This window comes from Micromys minutus (genome assembly GCF_963924665.1).
Source record: "Micromys minutus genome assembly, chromosome: 18".
In the NCBI taxonomy this organism is placed as follows: domain Eukaryota; kingdom Metazoa; phylum Chordata; class Mammalia; order Rodentia; family Muridae; genus Micromys; species Micromys minutus.
The window spans coordinates 26,046,552-26,059,123 of record NC_137953.1 but is presented as its reverse complement, the minus strand read 5'-3'; the positions used below and the strand labels follow the sequence as shown (position 1 = coordinate 26,059,123).

General features: G+C 52.4%; 1 protein-coding gene across 1 annotated transcript; it reads left to right on the top strand.

Annotated features, from left to right (window-relative positions):
* Window positions 1-260: 260 nt before the first annotated feature.
* On the top strand, window positions 261-12,279 carry AQP1 (aquaporin 1 (Colton blood group)). Its single transcript, XM_080932082.1, has 4 exons — window positions 261-716; window positions 9,184-9,348; window positions 9,602-9,682; window positions 10,360-12,279. Exons 1-4 carry the CDS (start codon window positions 333-335, stop codon window positions 10,537-10,539), a joined length of 810 nt encoding a protein of 269 aa, XP_080788208.1. The 5' UTR covers window positions 261-332; the 3' UTR covers window positions 10,540-12,279.
* The last annotated feature ends 293 nt before the right edge of the window (window positions 12,280-12,572 follow it).

Below are 12,572 nucleotides of genomic sequence, written 5' to 3'. Positions count from 1 at the left end.
TTTCCCAAAGCCTATTAGAGCAACGGGGTTGCCTCCTGCCTCCTCAGGCTGGGCAGGGCTGAGGGCTGAAGTGGGTGGAGGGAGCAAGGGAGGGCAGGAGGGGGAGAGGAGGAAGGAAAAAGTTGGCAGGCAGACAGCAGAGCCCTGTGTGTATCCATCGCAGAGAGGAGGCTCGTGTGGTGTGGGGCGGGCCAGGAGAAAGGAGAGGCCTTCCTCCCTTTGTGCTCCCCCCACCCAGCCCTATAAATAGGCCCAACCCAGGCTGTGTGGCTCAGCTCTTGGAGGGAGTTGAGCACCAGGCATCCAGCGGTTAAGTTGAGCCCCTTGCCAGCATGGCCAGCGAAATCAAGAAGAAGATCTTCTGGAGGGCTGTGGTGGCTGAGTTCCTGGCCATGACCCTCTTCGTCTTCATCAGCATCGGCTCTGCCCTGGGCTTCAATTACCCACTGGAGAAAAACCAGACGCTGGTCCAGGACAACGTGAAGGTGTCACTGGCCTTTGGTCTGAGCATCGCTACTCTGGCCCAAAGTGTGGGTCACATCAGCGGTGCTCACCTCAACCCAGCGGTCACACTGGGGCTCCTGCTCAGCTGTCAGATCAGCATCCTCCGAGCTGTCATGTACATCATCGCCCAGTGCGTGGGAGCCATCGTTGCCACTGCCATCCTCTCGGGCATCACCTCCTCCCTACTGGACAACTCACTTGGCCGCAATGACGTGAGTGGGGTATCTCAGGCTAAGGGGGTCTGTAGGAGAACACATTGCCTACGGTGCAACGGGGGTACCGAAGAACAGAGAGAAGGATGAGGGTTTCTGGGGTCATGCTGAGATCTGGGGCTAGAACTCAGCTGTGCTGCAGGGTCTGTTTGCTGGGAGGTGCCGTGAGCATGGAGGAGCTAAACACTAATGGTTGTGCCAAAGTCCCCTGCAGAGTTATCTCCTGCCAGGAACGAGCTGAGGGGGCAGCTAGCTGTGTGCCAGCAGTCCCTCCCGCTTCAAGGGAGTTACTTGGCCCTCTTCTGTCCTACCTGAGCACCCACTTTTCTCCTTTGCAGCCCTATGCATTAGGCAGTCTCTACCTACTGTCCCAAGTACACTTTCTCCAAATACCTACCATGTTTAAAGCCACGTCTGCAAGTGTCTGAGTTTGACTTTCTTGATCAGTTGCCTGGGCTTCTAATCCTTACCCAGGCTTCCAAATCAACTTCCTCAGAAAGTCAGAAGACAGCCCCCTTTCATCCCTCTGCCCCCAAGAATTAGACAAAGTTGAGGGACCAACCAAAACTCTGGAGTTTGGGGAGAGTTTTCTAGATAACCAGTTCAGGAGAAGGGCTCAGCTCAGCAGTCCTTGGCCACTGAACCATGGGGCATGCTTGCTTGTTGAGCACAGAGGTGGAAATGAAGGTGTGTGCCTGTCTGCCTGGGTCCTGAACTTGTGCAAGCTATTTGCAAGTTGATGCTGCGTTGGAGAGTGTGCAGCACTTGTACCAATTTTTCCTGGCTTTAATGATAAGCTGATGCTGGCAGCAGTGTGTGGCAAACGTTCAACATAACTGTCCCTGGGCTATTCCATACAGCTAAGTGGCCTCTGTGGTGGCTGCCTGGCCACAAACCTTTTCCAGTTTCTTAGCTAAGTGCCCATGATGGCTGAGTGGCACTTGGGTTTAATGGGGACCAGTTCAGTAGGAGTGTCTGAGTAAGGGTACAGGATATTTCAGAATGGAATAGGCTGAAGTCCCTCACCAAAGGAGGCAGAGACTAATGGCAAAGTGGAGGAATCAGGCTCAGAGGAGCGAAGGTAGCTGAACCCCAGCAGGGCGGATACAGGGAGACAGGAGCAAGGGTTCATCCTGTGAGTTGGATGGTTTATGCATGAGTGGACTCCTTTTATTTCCCTGCTGAAGTCCAGGTCCTGGTGATGCAGATGGGGAAGGAGGTGAAAGTCTGATGCAGAGGGCAGCTGTTGTGGCTCTGCTGCAGGGATGAGCACTTCTGTGCCACAGTGACACCTCAAGATCGCACTTTTAAGTCAACCTCTGCTCAGTGGAGATTGAAGATTAGCCCCACGGCTGGAGTTTAGACTTTAGCTGGAGAAAACTTGGCTGCCATAGGCATAAGGAGCAGGGTTAGACGGGCCGTGTCCCTCTAGACGTCAGTCTCTCCAATAGGAGCCAGGCTACTAGGTGCCTTAGTGAATTCCTGCGAGGAGGAGGTTCAAGTTCCCACTGAGGTGGGGGATGGGGAGGATGGAGGCAATGCATGTTCCCTCCTAGCTCTTGTCTCTTCCAAGTCAAGTGACAGGCAAGACCTATGCCCTTGCTGGCAAAGACTTTGCATTTCTAATATGGTCTTCCAAGGCAGAAGCAGAAAGTGATTGCTTCGGCAGTACCTGAGTCTGGCTACACCACACTTCAGTCTCCGTACCCCCCAACCCCCACCCCACCAATTTTCCAGAGGTGACAGAGATTCTGTGTCAAGCAGGATATATACACCTGCAGGAGAAAAAGTTTCAGGCTAGTATGAGGACCACTCGGTGAAGGAGGCAGGCACCCTAAGCCTTGTTTATTGTTAACCACTAAGTCTTCCTGGAGCTGAGCATCCCGAGTTTCAAAAGGAGTTTAGGCTCTGGTGACATTCCTGCTATTCCCACACTACTAGATTATATTTTTGGTTGGCGCTAATTACCTACCCCCAAAGGACTTGGCTAAGAGGAGCCCCAGCCGCTGTATCATATAGAGGGACCAAACATTGTGGTGAGGTTTCTACTACCCCATCCAAACAAACAATGCAACTTTGACATGTAGGACTGTCTGTCCCACAGACAAATGGCTCTCTTTGGGCACTGGCTCCTGGTTATGGAGGGGCTAGGAATGGTCTTAGTGCCTTAGAGGAACAATAGTCAACGGAACAGGTGGCAGCCTCATCCCTTTACATCCTTGGGGAAGGCTCTTACAACTTTGCTCTCACCCTCACCCTGCCGCCAAAACCTGGGTGGGGTGAGTTGTTGGCATGGAGATTTCCAAAGAAAATAGAGGGGGAAGTGGCAGGAAGTGGTTGGCTGAGTCAGGGGGTGTCCTCCGGGGACATAGTGGGGACAACTTTCTCCTGACTAAGTCAGGGCTCAGGAAACGCCCTAGAGAGACCACGGGCCTCCTATAAATCCATTGGTCCTTTCTGGGTTAAAGAGGTAGAACCTAATTTACACCCTTGGGTATAGGCTGTGAGACTCCCAGGCCCCGGGTCAGTCACCTGCACCCTATGTTGTTCCATGCAATATGTTGGGCTTAGATAACCCTAATTCCCACCTATGAACCCGTGAATAGGATTCAAAAGGGTGTGGCTGGCTTTGGAGTGTAGAGGATGCTGGGGCCTTAGAGTCCTGGCTTCCCAACTGTTTTCATTCTTCCCCTTTCTGGCCCTCATCCTGCAGAAATGACTGGGGCCGTTGGGTGCTGAGGGCAAGGCTGGGTCAGCCAGGCTCCCCACTCTGGGCAGTTCATGGGCACGAGGCCAGACAAACTGCACAGCTGCCTGTGATACCAGGCAGGAGGCAGGTGAGATAAGGGCTGTCAGGGCGGGCCAGGAACTTTTGAACTGAAAGGATGGGAGGGCCAGGAGAGCCTCCAGGGAGATCGCCCTGTAAGAACCCAAATGTGGACTGAGAAGGGGCTTCTGGGTAGAGCTGAGGGCAAAGGAGCAAGGGAAGTTGTGGAGTAGAGGTGGTCATCAAAGTTGGGCAGGCTGGTGTCATGTTAGGAGGTTGATTGTTGAAGTAGGAGCTCTGGAGCTGGTCTGGTCTCTGTTTCTGGAGGAGACTATTTTCCTAGAGCCTCCCAGTCTAGCCACCCGGGTCTCAGGCAGAGGGTGCACCTGTTCCCTTCAGGGTCATCTCGTAGTGCTATTCATTTGGGACCCAGATACTTGGAAATGTTTCCACCTGTTATTCCAGATTGTATGGATAAGTATTGGCCCCAAATGCTTATTCCTCTCTCAGTTTTTTGGGTGTTAGCATCCCCAGCCATGAGGAGAGAGGGTCTTTACCTGAAAGCCAACCAGGGCTGATTCTCTTGCTACCTCTACTAGGGCTTAGGAGTGGGTTCTGAAAAAAAAAAAGCGTAAATTTCCAATGCCCTGACTGAGTCCAGCATGGCCAGGGACAGAGCTGGGGGCTGGATATAACAGCATAGCTGGGACCTATAATTATTGTTTCCAGGCAGAAGAAAGGAGGGACAGGGCAAGGGGGAAGAGTGTTCAGAGGCGGAGCTTTGTGGCAGGGCATTCATTCCTTCCCACAAAAATTCTGAGGCTCCGTCCTCCACAGCATCTGCTGGACCAGTACAGCTAGTGTGGTCTACCTTTCCCAAACCAGGATCCATTTGACAACACTTTAAAAGACAATACTCCAAGAGATCTCATGCAGGTGGCATCTGAGGAAAACTGCTCCCACCCAATCCCACCACAGCCTCAGCTCCTCTGCCCTGGTTCTCCTCTTAATAGCCCGAGCAGCTTTCAGCAGCTTATCTGGAGGTCCCTACAGAGCCCTACTCTCTAGAGCCCCACTCGGGGTATTGTGAACTATAACCTGTCTGGTCTCTCCAGGCAGGTGAGTTTCCCCCTACCCACCCACACCCCTACCAGAAGCCATTTGTGGTGACAGAAGAGCCTTAAGTTCTTGTTGGTAGCAGTTCTCTGTCCTGAGGACTTTCCCTGGCCCTACTCTTTCGAAGCATCTGTGAGTCTCAGGGCTCCTGGACAGTTCAGACTTGAGCCTCATGCTTGCAGATGAGGGCAGAAAAAATGTCCTGAGGCTCTGCAGTGTTCAGGGACTCCACTCTCTGGGCCATTTTCTGGAGACTAGAGAGGCTCCCTGTCCACAGTGTTGCTATGACTGGGAGCAGCCCAAGTGGGGTGAGATGAGGGGGGGAATGGGGGAGGGGCTATCTTTACTCACCCAAACAGCTAATGTTCCTGAGCATCCTTGAGACTGGGACTAAATCTCATAGACCAAAGACAGCGGGTAGGCACAATCAGCTCCTTCAGGGTTTTGAAATTCCAGCGGAGACTCTCCAGAGGGGAGTTTCTGTTCTGTGTAAAGATTTTTTAAAAAAACATAGGCAGCTGAGCCCCCTATTTCTAGAAATATGCAGGTTGGACACATCTGACAAGGAAGTTGCTCCGGGGGTTGCCGGGCTGGCTGTGTGGAGGTACAGTGTAGGTGGGTAAAAGAGGTTTTGTGCCACAGGCTTTATGCAAAACTGAAGATGGGAGTTGGAGACTTGAACTCAGGTTTCTGAATGCTGGCTAAAGGGTGCCTACCTGGTTTCAGGCGAGGAGGAACCTGGAGGCTGCTTGGGGCTAGAGTCGAGGCCAATGCCTGCATTTTGCTCTTGGGAAAAATGAGACCCAACCAAGCCTATGCCCCAAACCTTCTACAGACATGTACACACACATGCATATACATAACGCTGGGCAAAGAACGTGCTCTCAACACTGCTTAGATCTGGGGATGCAGGAGAGGGGAGGTCCTCACAGGAGCCTCTTCCTCTCCTTGCTCTGCAGTAAGGAAAAGGGGGAAAGGAAGCTGGAAACCCTTGCTTTGTGTATTGTTTCTTGTCAGAAAGATAAAATGGCTCTGGGAGCAAATAAAGGGCCTTTGAGAGCAGCTGCTCTTGCTCAAGGGGTCTCTCTTCGACACTCCACTCCCTTCTCCAGATAGTAGTGGCACCACCCCTGTGGGCATGGAGCACGAGGGACATGGTGACGCATTCAGAAGTGCCACCAGACACACCAGTGCAAATACACAGAGACCAGCTGGGACTTTGTTCTGCAGAGAGCCTCTGCTCTGCAGAGCCGACCCAGCATGGTGTCTTGAGTCACATCAAATCGAATCCTGGGCTCTGCTCAGGAGTACTTGGCCAGGACCTATCCACTTGTGTAAATTTCCTCCAGGGACTTAAAAAGACTGACTAGTCTCTAATCCCAAGGTGAAGGTTCCCCCTACTTTCCTTTAATCAAGTATTGCTGTTTCCGTGGATTAATTCTCACTTGTGTTCTTAGGCCTCCCCACCCCTCCACCCCCCTTTTTTAGACTGGCTCATTCTATCCGTTTCTAAGGGAGGATTATTAAAAACACTCACGTTGGAAGTAGTTTGAGCTGATTCATTTAGTTGTGCATTTTTAATTTATTTTTAGTCTCAATTGTTTTTTTACTGACTGTAGGTCTAATATTTTGAAAGTTCTTAGATCATTCAATTATTCTGTAATAAACCTGGTGAGGTGTAACCAAAAGAAGAAGAAGAAGAAGGGCTGAAAACCACTGCAGACAGCACAAAGCCACACAGCTGTACACTGAGCACACATAAGTGCCGTCTGAGAGGCGATGAGGTGGGCTCCACCGCTCCCTAGCGGGTCAGTGCTGAGTATGGAGACGGTGCGGTGGGCAGACAGCCATGTCTCTTGAGCTATTCCTTGAGAGCAGAGGCTCAGCCTCAGCCAGGCCTGGCTCCGGACTCTGCTGCTTCTCAAGGGTGGGGCACAGGAGGCCCTTACCAAAAGTCAGGGCTCCACGCCTGGGACTTTGTGAGCTGTCCCGGTGGCTTGCCTTCAAGTGGCAGGGAGGGTTCATGTAACATGGCATGCAGAGGTCAGTCCTAGGCTGGGACACTGATGGTCTCAGAGCCACCTTTTGCCAGCAGCTCATTTCAAGCTGGGAACAGTCTGGTCCCCTTGTAGCCCATGAGCCTGGAGTGACATCAACGCTGAGGCGAGGGTTCAGACCTCGATGCCTACTCCTTGAGCATATGGTCCTGCTCTGTCCTCTCACATGTGAGCCTCAAAGGTTGGCCTTCCACCTCCCAGCTAAAGTGTGAAAGCATAGGCCCTTCACTCTAAGGGCTGTGCTGGGATCAGCTATTACCAAGAGGCTGGGAGTTCTGGAAAACTGTGCACTTTCAAATGAGCCTCTCCTCAGAGGTTTGCAGAGACCTGGAAGTAAGGCTCCCAGACCAGGAGGGACAAAAGCACCCAGCTAGGTGGCAGGTGGACTCCTCTCCTCTGGGATACTCAGCTACTCCATGCGTCCAGGACAGTGTGGCAGATGAAGGCAGAGAACAGCCTAGTCCCATAGAAAGCCCCGTAGAGCTGATAAGTCTGCATGCTGCCATAAGCCAGGATTCCGTCTGGGTCTGGTGACCAGCAGCTCTGAATGCCTCACAAGAGCTGTGTGGCATGTTCCATTGCTCACACCTGCATTCTCAAAACTGAGAGCTGCTCTCTCAATTTTAGTGAAAATCCAGGCAAAGCTCTGCACACGAGTGCGGACGTGGGTCTTCTCCAGTGATCAGTGACTGGGCTTGGGCTCTGTTGAAACAGTTGTTTGACATGTAATAATCTCTAACACTCTTGGTGCTTTCTTGGATGTAAGTAGCTCAAGTCCATCATGCAGAGAGCAGGCCTCATCAGCAGGGGCAAGGGAGGTGGCTGCTGCTGCTGCTGCTGGGATGGCAGTAGACATTGGCATCAGAAGGGGACAGCTGCCAGCCTATGTCTTCGGCGGTCAGGAGTCAGGTCCCTTCTGGAGTTCCCAGGCTAGATGGCTGTCTCCTGCTTCCTGAGGACTCAGATCTCTGGGCCTGGGACTAGGGCGTGCTCTGCTTTGTGTAGATAGGAAGGAGACCTTGCATAGGGTCTGGGGCTCAACCGTAGTTAAGAACCAGGGGAAGAGATGAACTGGCTCTGGCTCGATCTGTGAGAAGGGCAGGGTGGGGGTCGGATCTGAACAGAAGGCTTAGGGACAGCTCCATTAACTGGAGAGGAAGTGCTCACTGCAGTACTTCTGCCAGGCAGCCATTAGGCCAGCCTAAGAGAGTAGGGGAGATGGAGGGACAGATGCCAGGAATGTCAGTGAGGGCCACAGGCTTTCCAGGAAGAAGTGGAGAGAGCCAGTATGGACTTCTAGTCATTTCTTCATCAAGCCGAATCAGCTTCAGGCAGCCTCTGCCAGCAGACACAGTTCATCCTTCACCTCCATCTTCACCCCCTGGTATTTCTCACTTTTGCTACCTTCTCCCGAATGTTCCGTGACCTTTGCATCTTCTGGAGACCTTAAACCCATTTTGCAGATGGAGAAACTGAGGCCCAGAGACAACCGGGCTCACCATCCCCGACCAGAAGAGTAAGAGCCTGAACACTGGGATTCTGCCTCTGTTGCCTCTATTGTAGTCATATGATAGTTGGGCATGGTCCCAGAAGTCTCACTGGGCAGAAGGGACACAGCTTTGGGGTTGGCCAGGAAAGGTCCAAAGCTGGGACCTCATGGCGGTAGAAGGGATGTGAGTCACTCCCTGAGAGCCAGCCCTGCAGACAAAGGCGGGAAGAGTATTGTTCTTGTGAGATCGCCTCAGGGCTGAACCGGGAGGACCCTTCTCCCCTACCCAGAAGAATGCCTCGTGGCTTTGGGGATATCACCACTCCGTGGGAAAATTGGAAGTGAACCTCTAGTGTCAGCTTGTTGGGTGGGGCTCAGCTGTCCCTCCTGGGAGGAAGACTGTGAGGAGCATCCCTGCATCCTCACAAGATGCCTCAGCTGCCCTGTGGGGTGCACCTGGCACCAGACCTGGACCTGGAGAAGCTGTTTGGATCCCCTTCAAGGGATCTTTCTCAGGGCAGCTGCAGGTACCACGGGGCTCCAGAGACTTCATGGCACTGACCATTCCCTTCTTTGTCCATGAGTCATCTTTCCAAAAGTGGCTCAGGAGTGGGGGTGGGGAGGCAGCCTGACTACAGTAGTTAGGGCCCATGCAGCCAAAGAGAGGGAAGCTGAGGCCAGTAGAGAGAAGAGGGAGGAAAGGAGATACAGAAGGGAAGGGGGATGGAGACAGGGAAAGATTTGGACTTGAAAAGAAGAGGTGGTACCTCCACTTGATTTTTTTCCCCAACCACACTCCTCTTCTCCTCCAGACATCCCTGACTACCTCCGTGTCTGACTCCCACCTCTCAAGTCAAGGCCTGAGGCTCATGAGTTGCCGTGTGTGTGTGTGTGTGTGTGTGTGTGTGTGTGTGTGTGTGTGTGTGATCACTTGGTGATGACGTGACTGACAGTTGTCTCCTGGTGCCTGGTGCTCTGGGAATCTTGTTACGCTCGCCACCTGAACTCACTGGGCCTTCTTGATTCTCCTCATGGCAGCTGGCTCAAGGTGTGAACTCCGGCCAGGGTCTGGGCATCGAGATCATCGGCACGCTGCAGCTGGTGCTCTGTGTTCTGGCCACTACTGACCGGAGGCGCCGAGACTTAGGCGGCTCAGCCCCGCTTGCCATTGGCTTGTCTGTGGCCCTTGGACACCTGCTGGCTGTAAGTAAGGGAATTCCCATTTGGGGCCATGGGGAGGCCAGGGCCAAGGTGCTGAGTAGGGCTAGTGTGGGTGTCTCTGGTGCTCCAGATGTAATTTTCTTGTGGCAGATCCACTCGTGACAGGGAAAAGACTCAGGGACTGATTGTGCCACTCTCTCCAGTGGGATTGATTTTCTGCTGGTCTGTTCCTTCTCTCTCACATTCTCCCGGTCACTTCCCTTACATTCCTGTTCCTTACATGCTCTCCTTCCAGATTGACTACACTGGCTGTGGTATCAACCCTGCCCGGTCATTTGGCTCTGCAGTGCTCACCCGAAACTTCTCAAACCACTGGGTAAGTCACAACGGACAGGCGGACGCAAGGCATCGCTTTCCTCTCATAGAGATTCTGGGAGACAGGTAGGACAGAGGAAATCAAGAACCCGAATCCTGAGATGAAGGGAGGGGTTCAGATCATGAAAAGATTTGTGTCGTCTCTACTCAAATCCACTGCCCTGCCCTGTCATCCTAACAGGGTGCTGGACAGCCAGCGGGGTTCAGATTCTGGCCTTGCCTCCTTTGGATTTAGCAACCTCAGGAGGGTTTTGTGTCTTGGTTTCCCAGACATTGAATGAAGTAGACTTAGGATTGTTGCCTCTCCCATCAGGAGAGGGAGGACACACGTCTGCAAGCAGAGCTATCAGAGAGGACACATCTCGTGGGTTTTAGCTTTAATTACTGTTGGTCTGTGTACTCCTGGCCACCCTTCTATTAGACGAGCCCATCTCTGGGGAACCTTCCAAGGCTAGGGGGAGGGAGTAGTAGCCATCTTCAGGAATAGGCTGTTACAGAGATACTTGAGCTGTGTGTACAGTGGCCAGGATATGTTCCCACTACACGCCCTGCTCTGGGACCACTCTGAGGGGCACCGGGATTAGAAAGAAGGGGGCTGGTCTGTCTGTTTCTCACTCAAGACAGAGGGGAAGGGTAGTGCGGCCAGCCGTCACCTGAACTCTCACACTTCTTCTCCAGATTTTCTGGGTGGGACCATTCATCGGAGGTGCCCTGGCAGTGCTGATCTATGATTTCATCCTGGCCCCACGCAGCAGCGACTTCACAGACCGCATGAAGGTGTGGACCAGTGGCCAGGTGGAGGAGTATGACCTGGATGCTGACGACATCAACTCCAGGGTGGAGATGAAGCCCAAATAGAGGAGACTTGACCTGGGCATCCATATGGGGGTGGGGCAGGGATGGGCGGAGGGAGGGGAGGGCTGAAATCATATTGTAGACACTCTGACAAGCTGACCAAAGTCACTCCCCAAGACCAGTCTGACCCCAATGGTCTAGCCTTGTCTGGGACAGTAATATCACTGTCTTTCTTTCTGTTTCCTGGTCTCAGAGCTTTCTGGGGACCAAGATTTATCAACTCAGCACCTCACTCCTTTGACTTCATGGAGGAGTGAAAGGGAGGGACATACCTGCTAGCTGTCCCCTCAGAGTGTGCTAGAAAGTGTCCCCCTCATACCAAAGTTGCCCAGCAAGTCACCCACCTTCGGTGCCTGGGATTCTGCCATTGTTGCTTTGTGCCTTTGATCATGGCCTTCCTTGTGTAGGCACCTTATCCCCAAAGGCACTTTGAGGGAGAGGAGGTTCCTTAACTTTCCCCTTTGGTCTGACTTACCTCCAGGACCCTTCCCCTTAACCTCACTCTAAGACCTTGGAATTGTCCCTGTGCTGAGGCCTCAGTGATCACATCTGTAAAGTGGCAAGGAAGGGACAGCTTTGGGGACTCTGTAAGTGTGGACGTGCCACAGGTTCTAGAAGGGATAGGCTAGGCGGCACTGCCTTGTGTACCGGACCCGAGCTCTTGCCCAACATCCGCAGCCCGGGGTCACATGTGGATGAGCTACATAGCAGAGAAGCTGTCCAGGAGGCTGGAAGTGCCTGCTCACACCAAGAGCCTTCCTTCAGGCAGGTTTGCTGTAGCAGAGTGAAGGTCATTTTGTGGTGGAAGAAGAACTCATGCTATCTTGCCTAGCTCTAGTGGGTCGGCCCATGTAACATGGCACCAACTGGATGTTCATTTGAGCCCTCTAGTCTCCCTTACAGTGTAGATGTGTGTGTGTGTGTGTGTGTGTGTATGTGTGTGTGTGTGTGTGTGTTTGTTAAGAAAAGAGCACTGGGCTATCTGCCGTGTCATGTCTGAGGAGAGAAGCAGCTAGATACGCAACAGCCCCTGCCCATGCTGGGTTTGGATGCCCCTAGTTCATTACGATCAAGAAGGCCACTCTTGTCCTGGCTTATGAGCTCCTGGCTGGATGAATTTGGTCAGAGTCTGGGCAATCTGGAGAGTCTCACTATGTGACTCCAGGCACAGTCTGCTTTCTGCAATGACCCAATGATGCAGGTTCTGCTGCAGCCCAAGGGCAGATTAGAGAGCATTCAGCTCAGGAATTGCATTTATCTCTCTAGGTTATTCCATTCAATCCCATCAAGCCGGGACATCTCTACCACTGTGCCCTTAACCATGTTGTGAACCGACAGCCACATTCTCCAGTTGCTTAGAAGCAACTGAACAGTCAGGAGGCCATGGACCACTGGCACATTACAGCTGCACACTCTTCTCCATTCCCTAGAAAACACTATACCCACTTAACAGATAAGGACACTGAGGTCCCATATGCTCAACTATATCATATTGGGTCAAGTTTAGCAGTCAAGGCCATGTTTGGCCACTCCATGGTCAATGAAGTGGACTCCTCTCACCTCCAGCTTCTCAGTTTCTGCCTGGGCAATGGTGAAGGGCCAAGAATGGGGGTAGGGGTGAGGGCAGGGATGGGAGTGGAGGTGGTGAGAGCTGTTCTGGAGGGGGAACAGGGCAGGCCTATTCCATCTAGATCTGGCCACTGTGAACCAAGACCCTGTATCTGTCTGCTCTGTGTATGTTTCTTTGCAATTGAAATTCCATCTTATGGTAAGAAAATAAAGAACAATGACTTGTAAGGTCCTCCAGGCCTCCTGTGGTTTTTGTTTATTTGGGTATTGTATCCCTACACAGGGACTCCCTTCTGTGAGGGGATTATTCTCAGTTTTATGTCTCCCAGTCTGGGAAGAAGACAGGATACCCTTATGCCCTAAGGAAACCTTGGCCCCAAGGGATGGGTACAGTTATACCCTAGACCCTCAGAGGGAGAGGGTCTTGTCCTTAATAGGGAGACTTCTGAAGCTGTGGAAATCTACAG

What these genes read in the sequence shown, in the direction of transcription:
- AQP1 (XM_080932082.1), top strand. Translation starts at nt 333, where the DNA reads ATGGCCAGCGAAATCAAGAAGAAGATCTTCTGGAGGGCTGTGGTGGCT. An exon ending in ACTCACTTGGCCGCAATGAC is followed by an intron (nt 717 to 9,183) that starts GTGAGTGGGGTA and finishes TCCTCATGGCAG; the next exon opens with CTGGCTCAAGGTGTGAACTC. An exon ending in GAAACTTCTCAAACCACTGG is followed by an intron (nt 9,683 to 10,359) that starts GTAAGTCACAAC and finishes CTTCTTCTCCAG; the next exon opens with ATTTTCTGGGTGGGACCATT.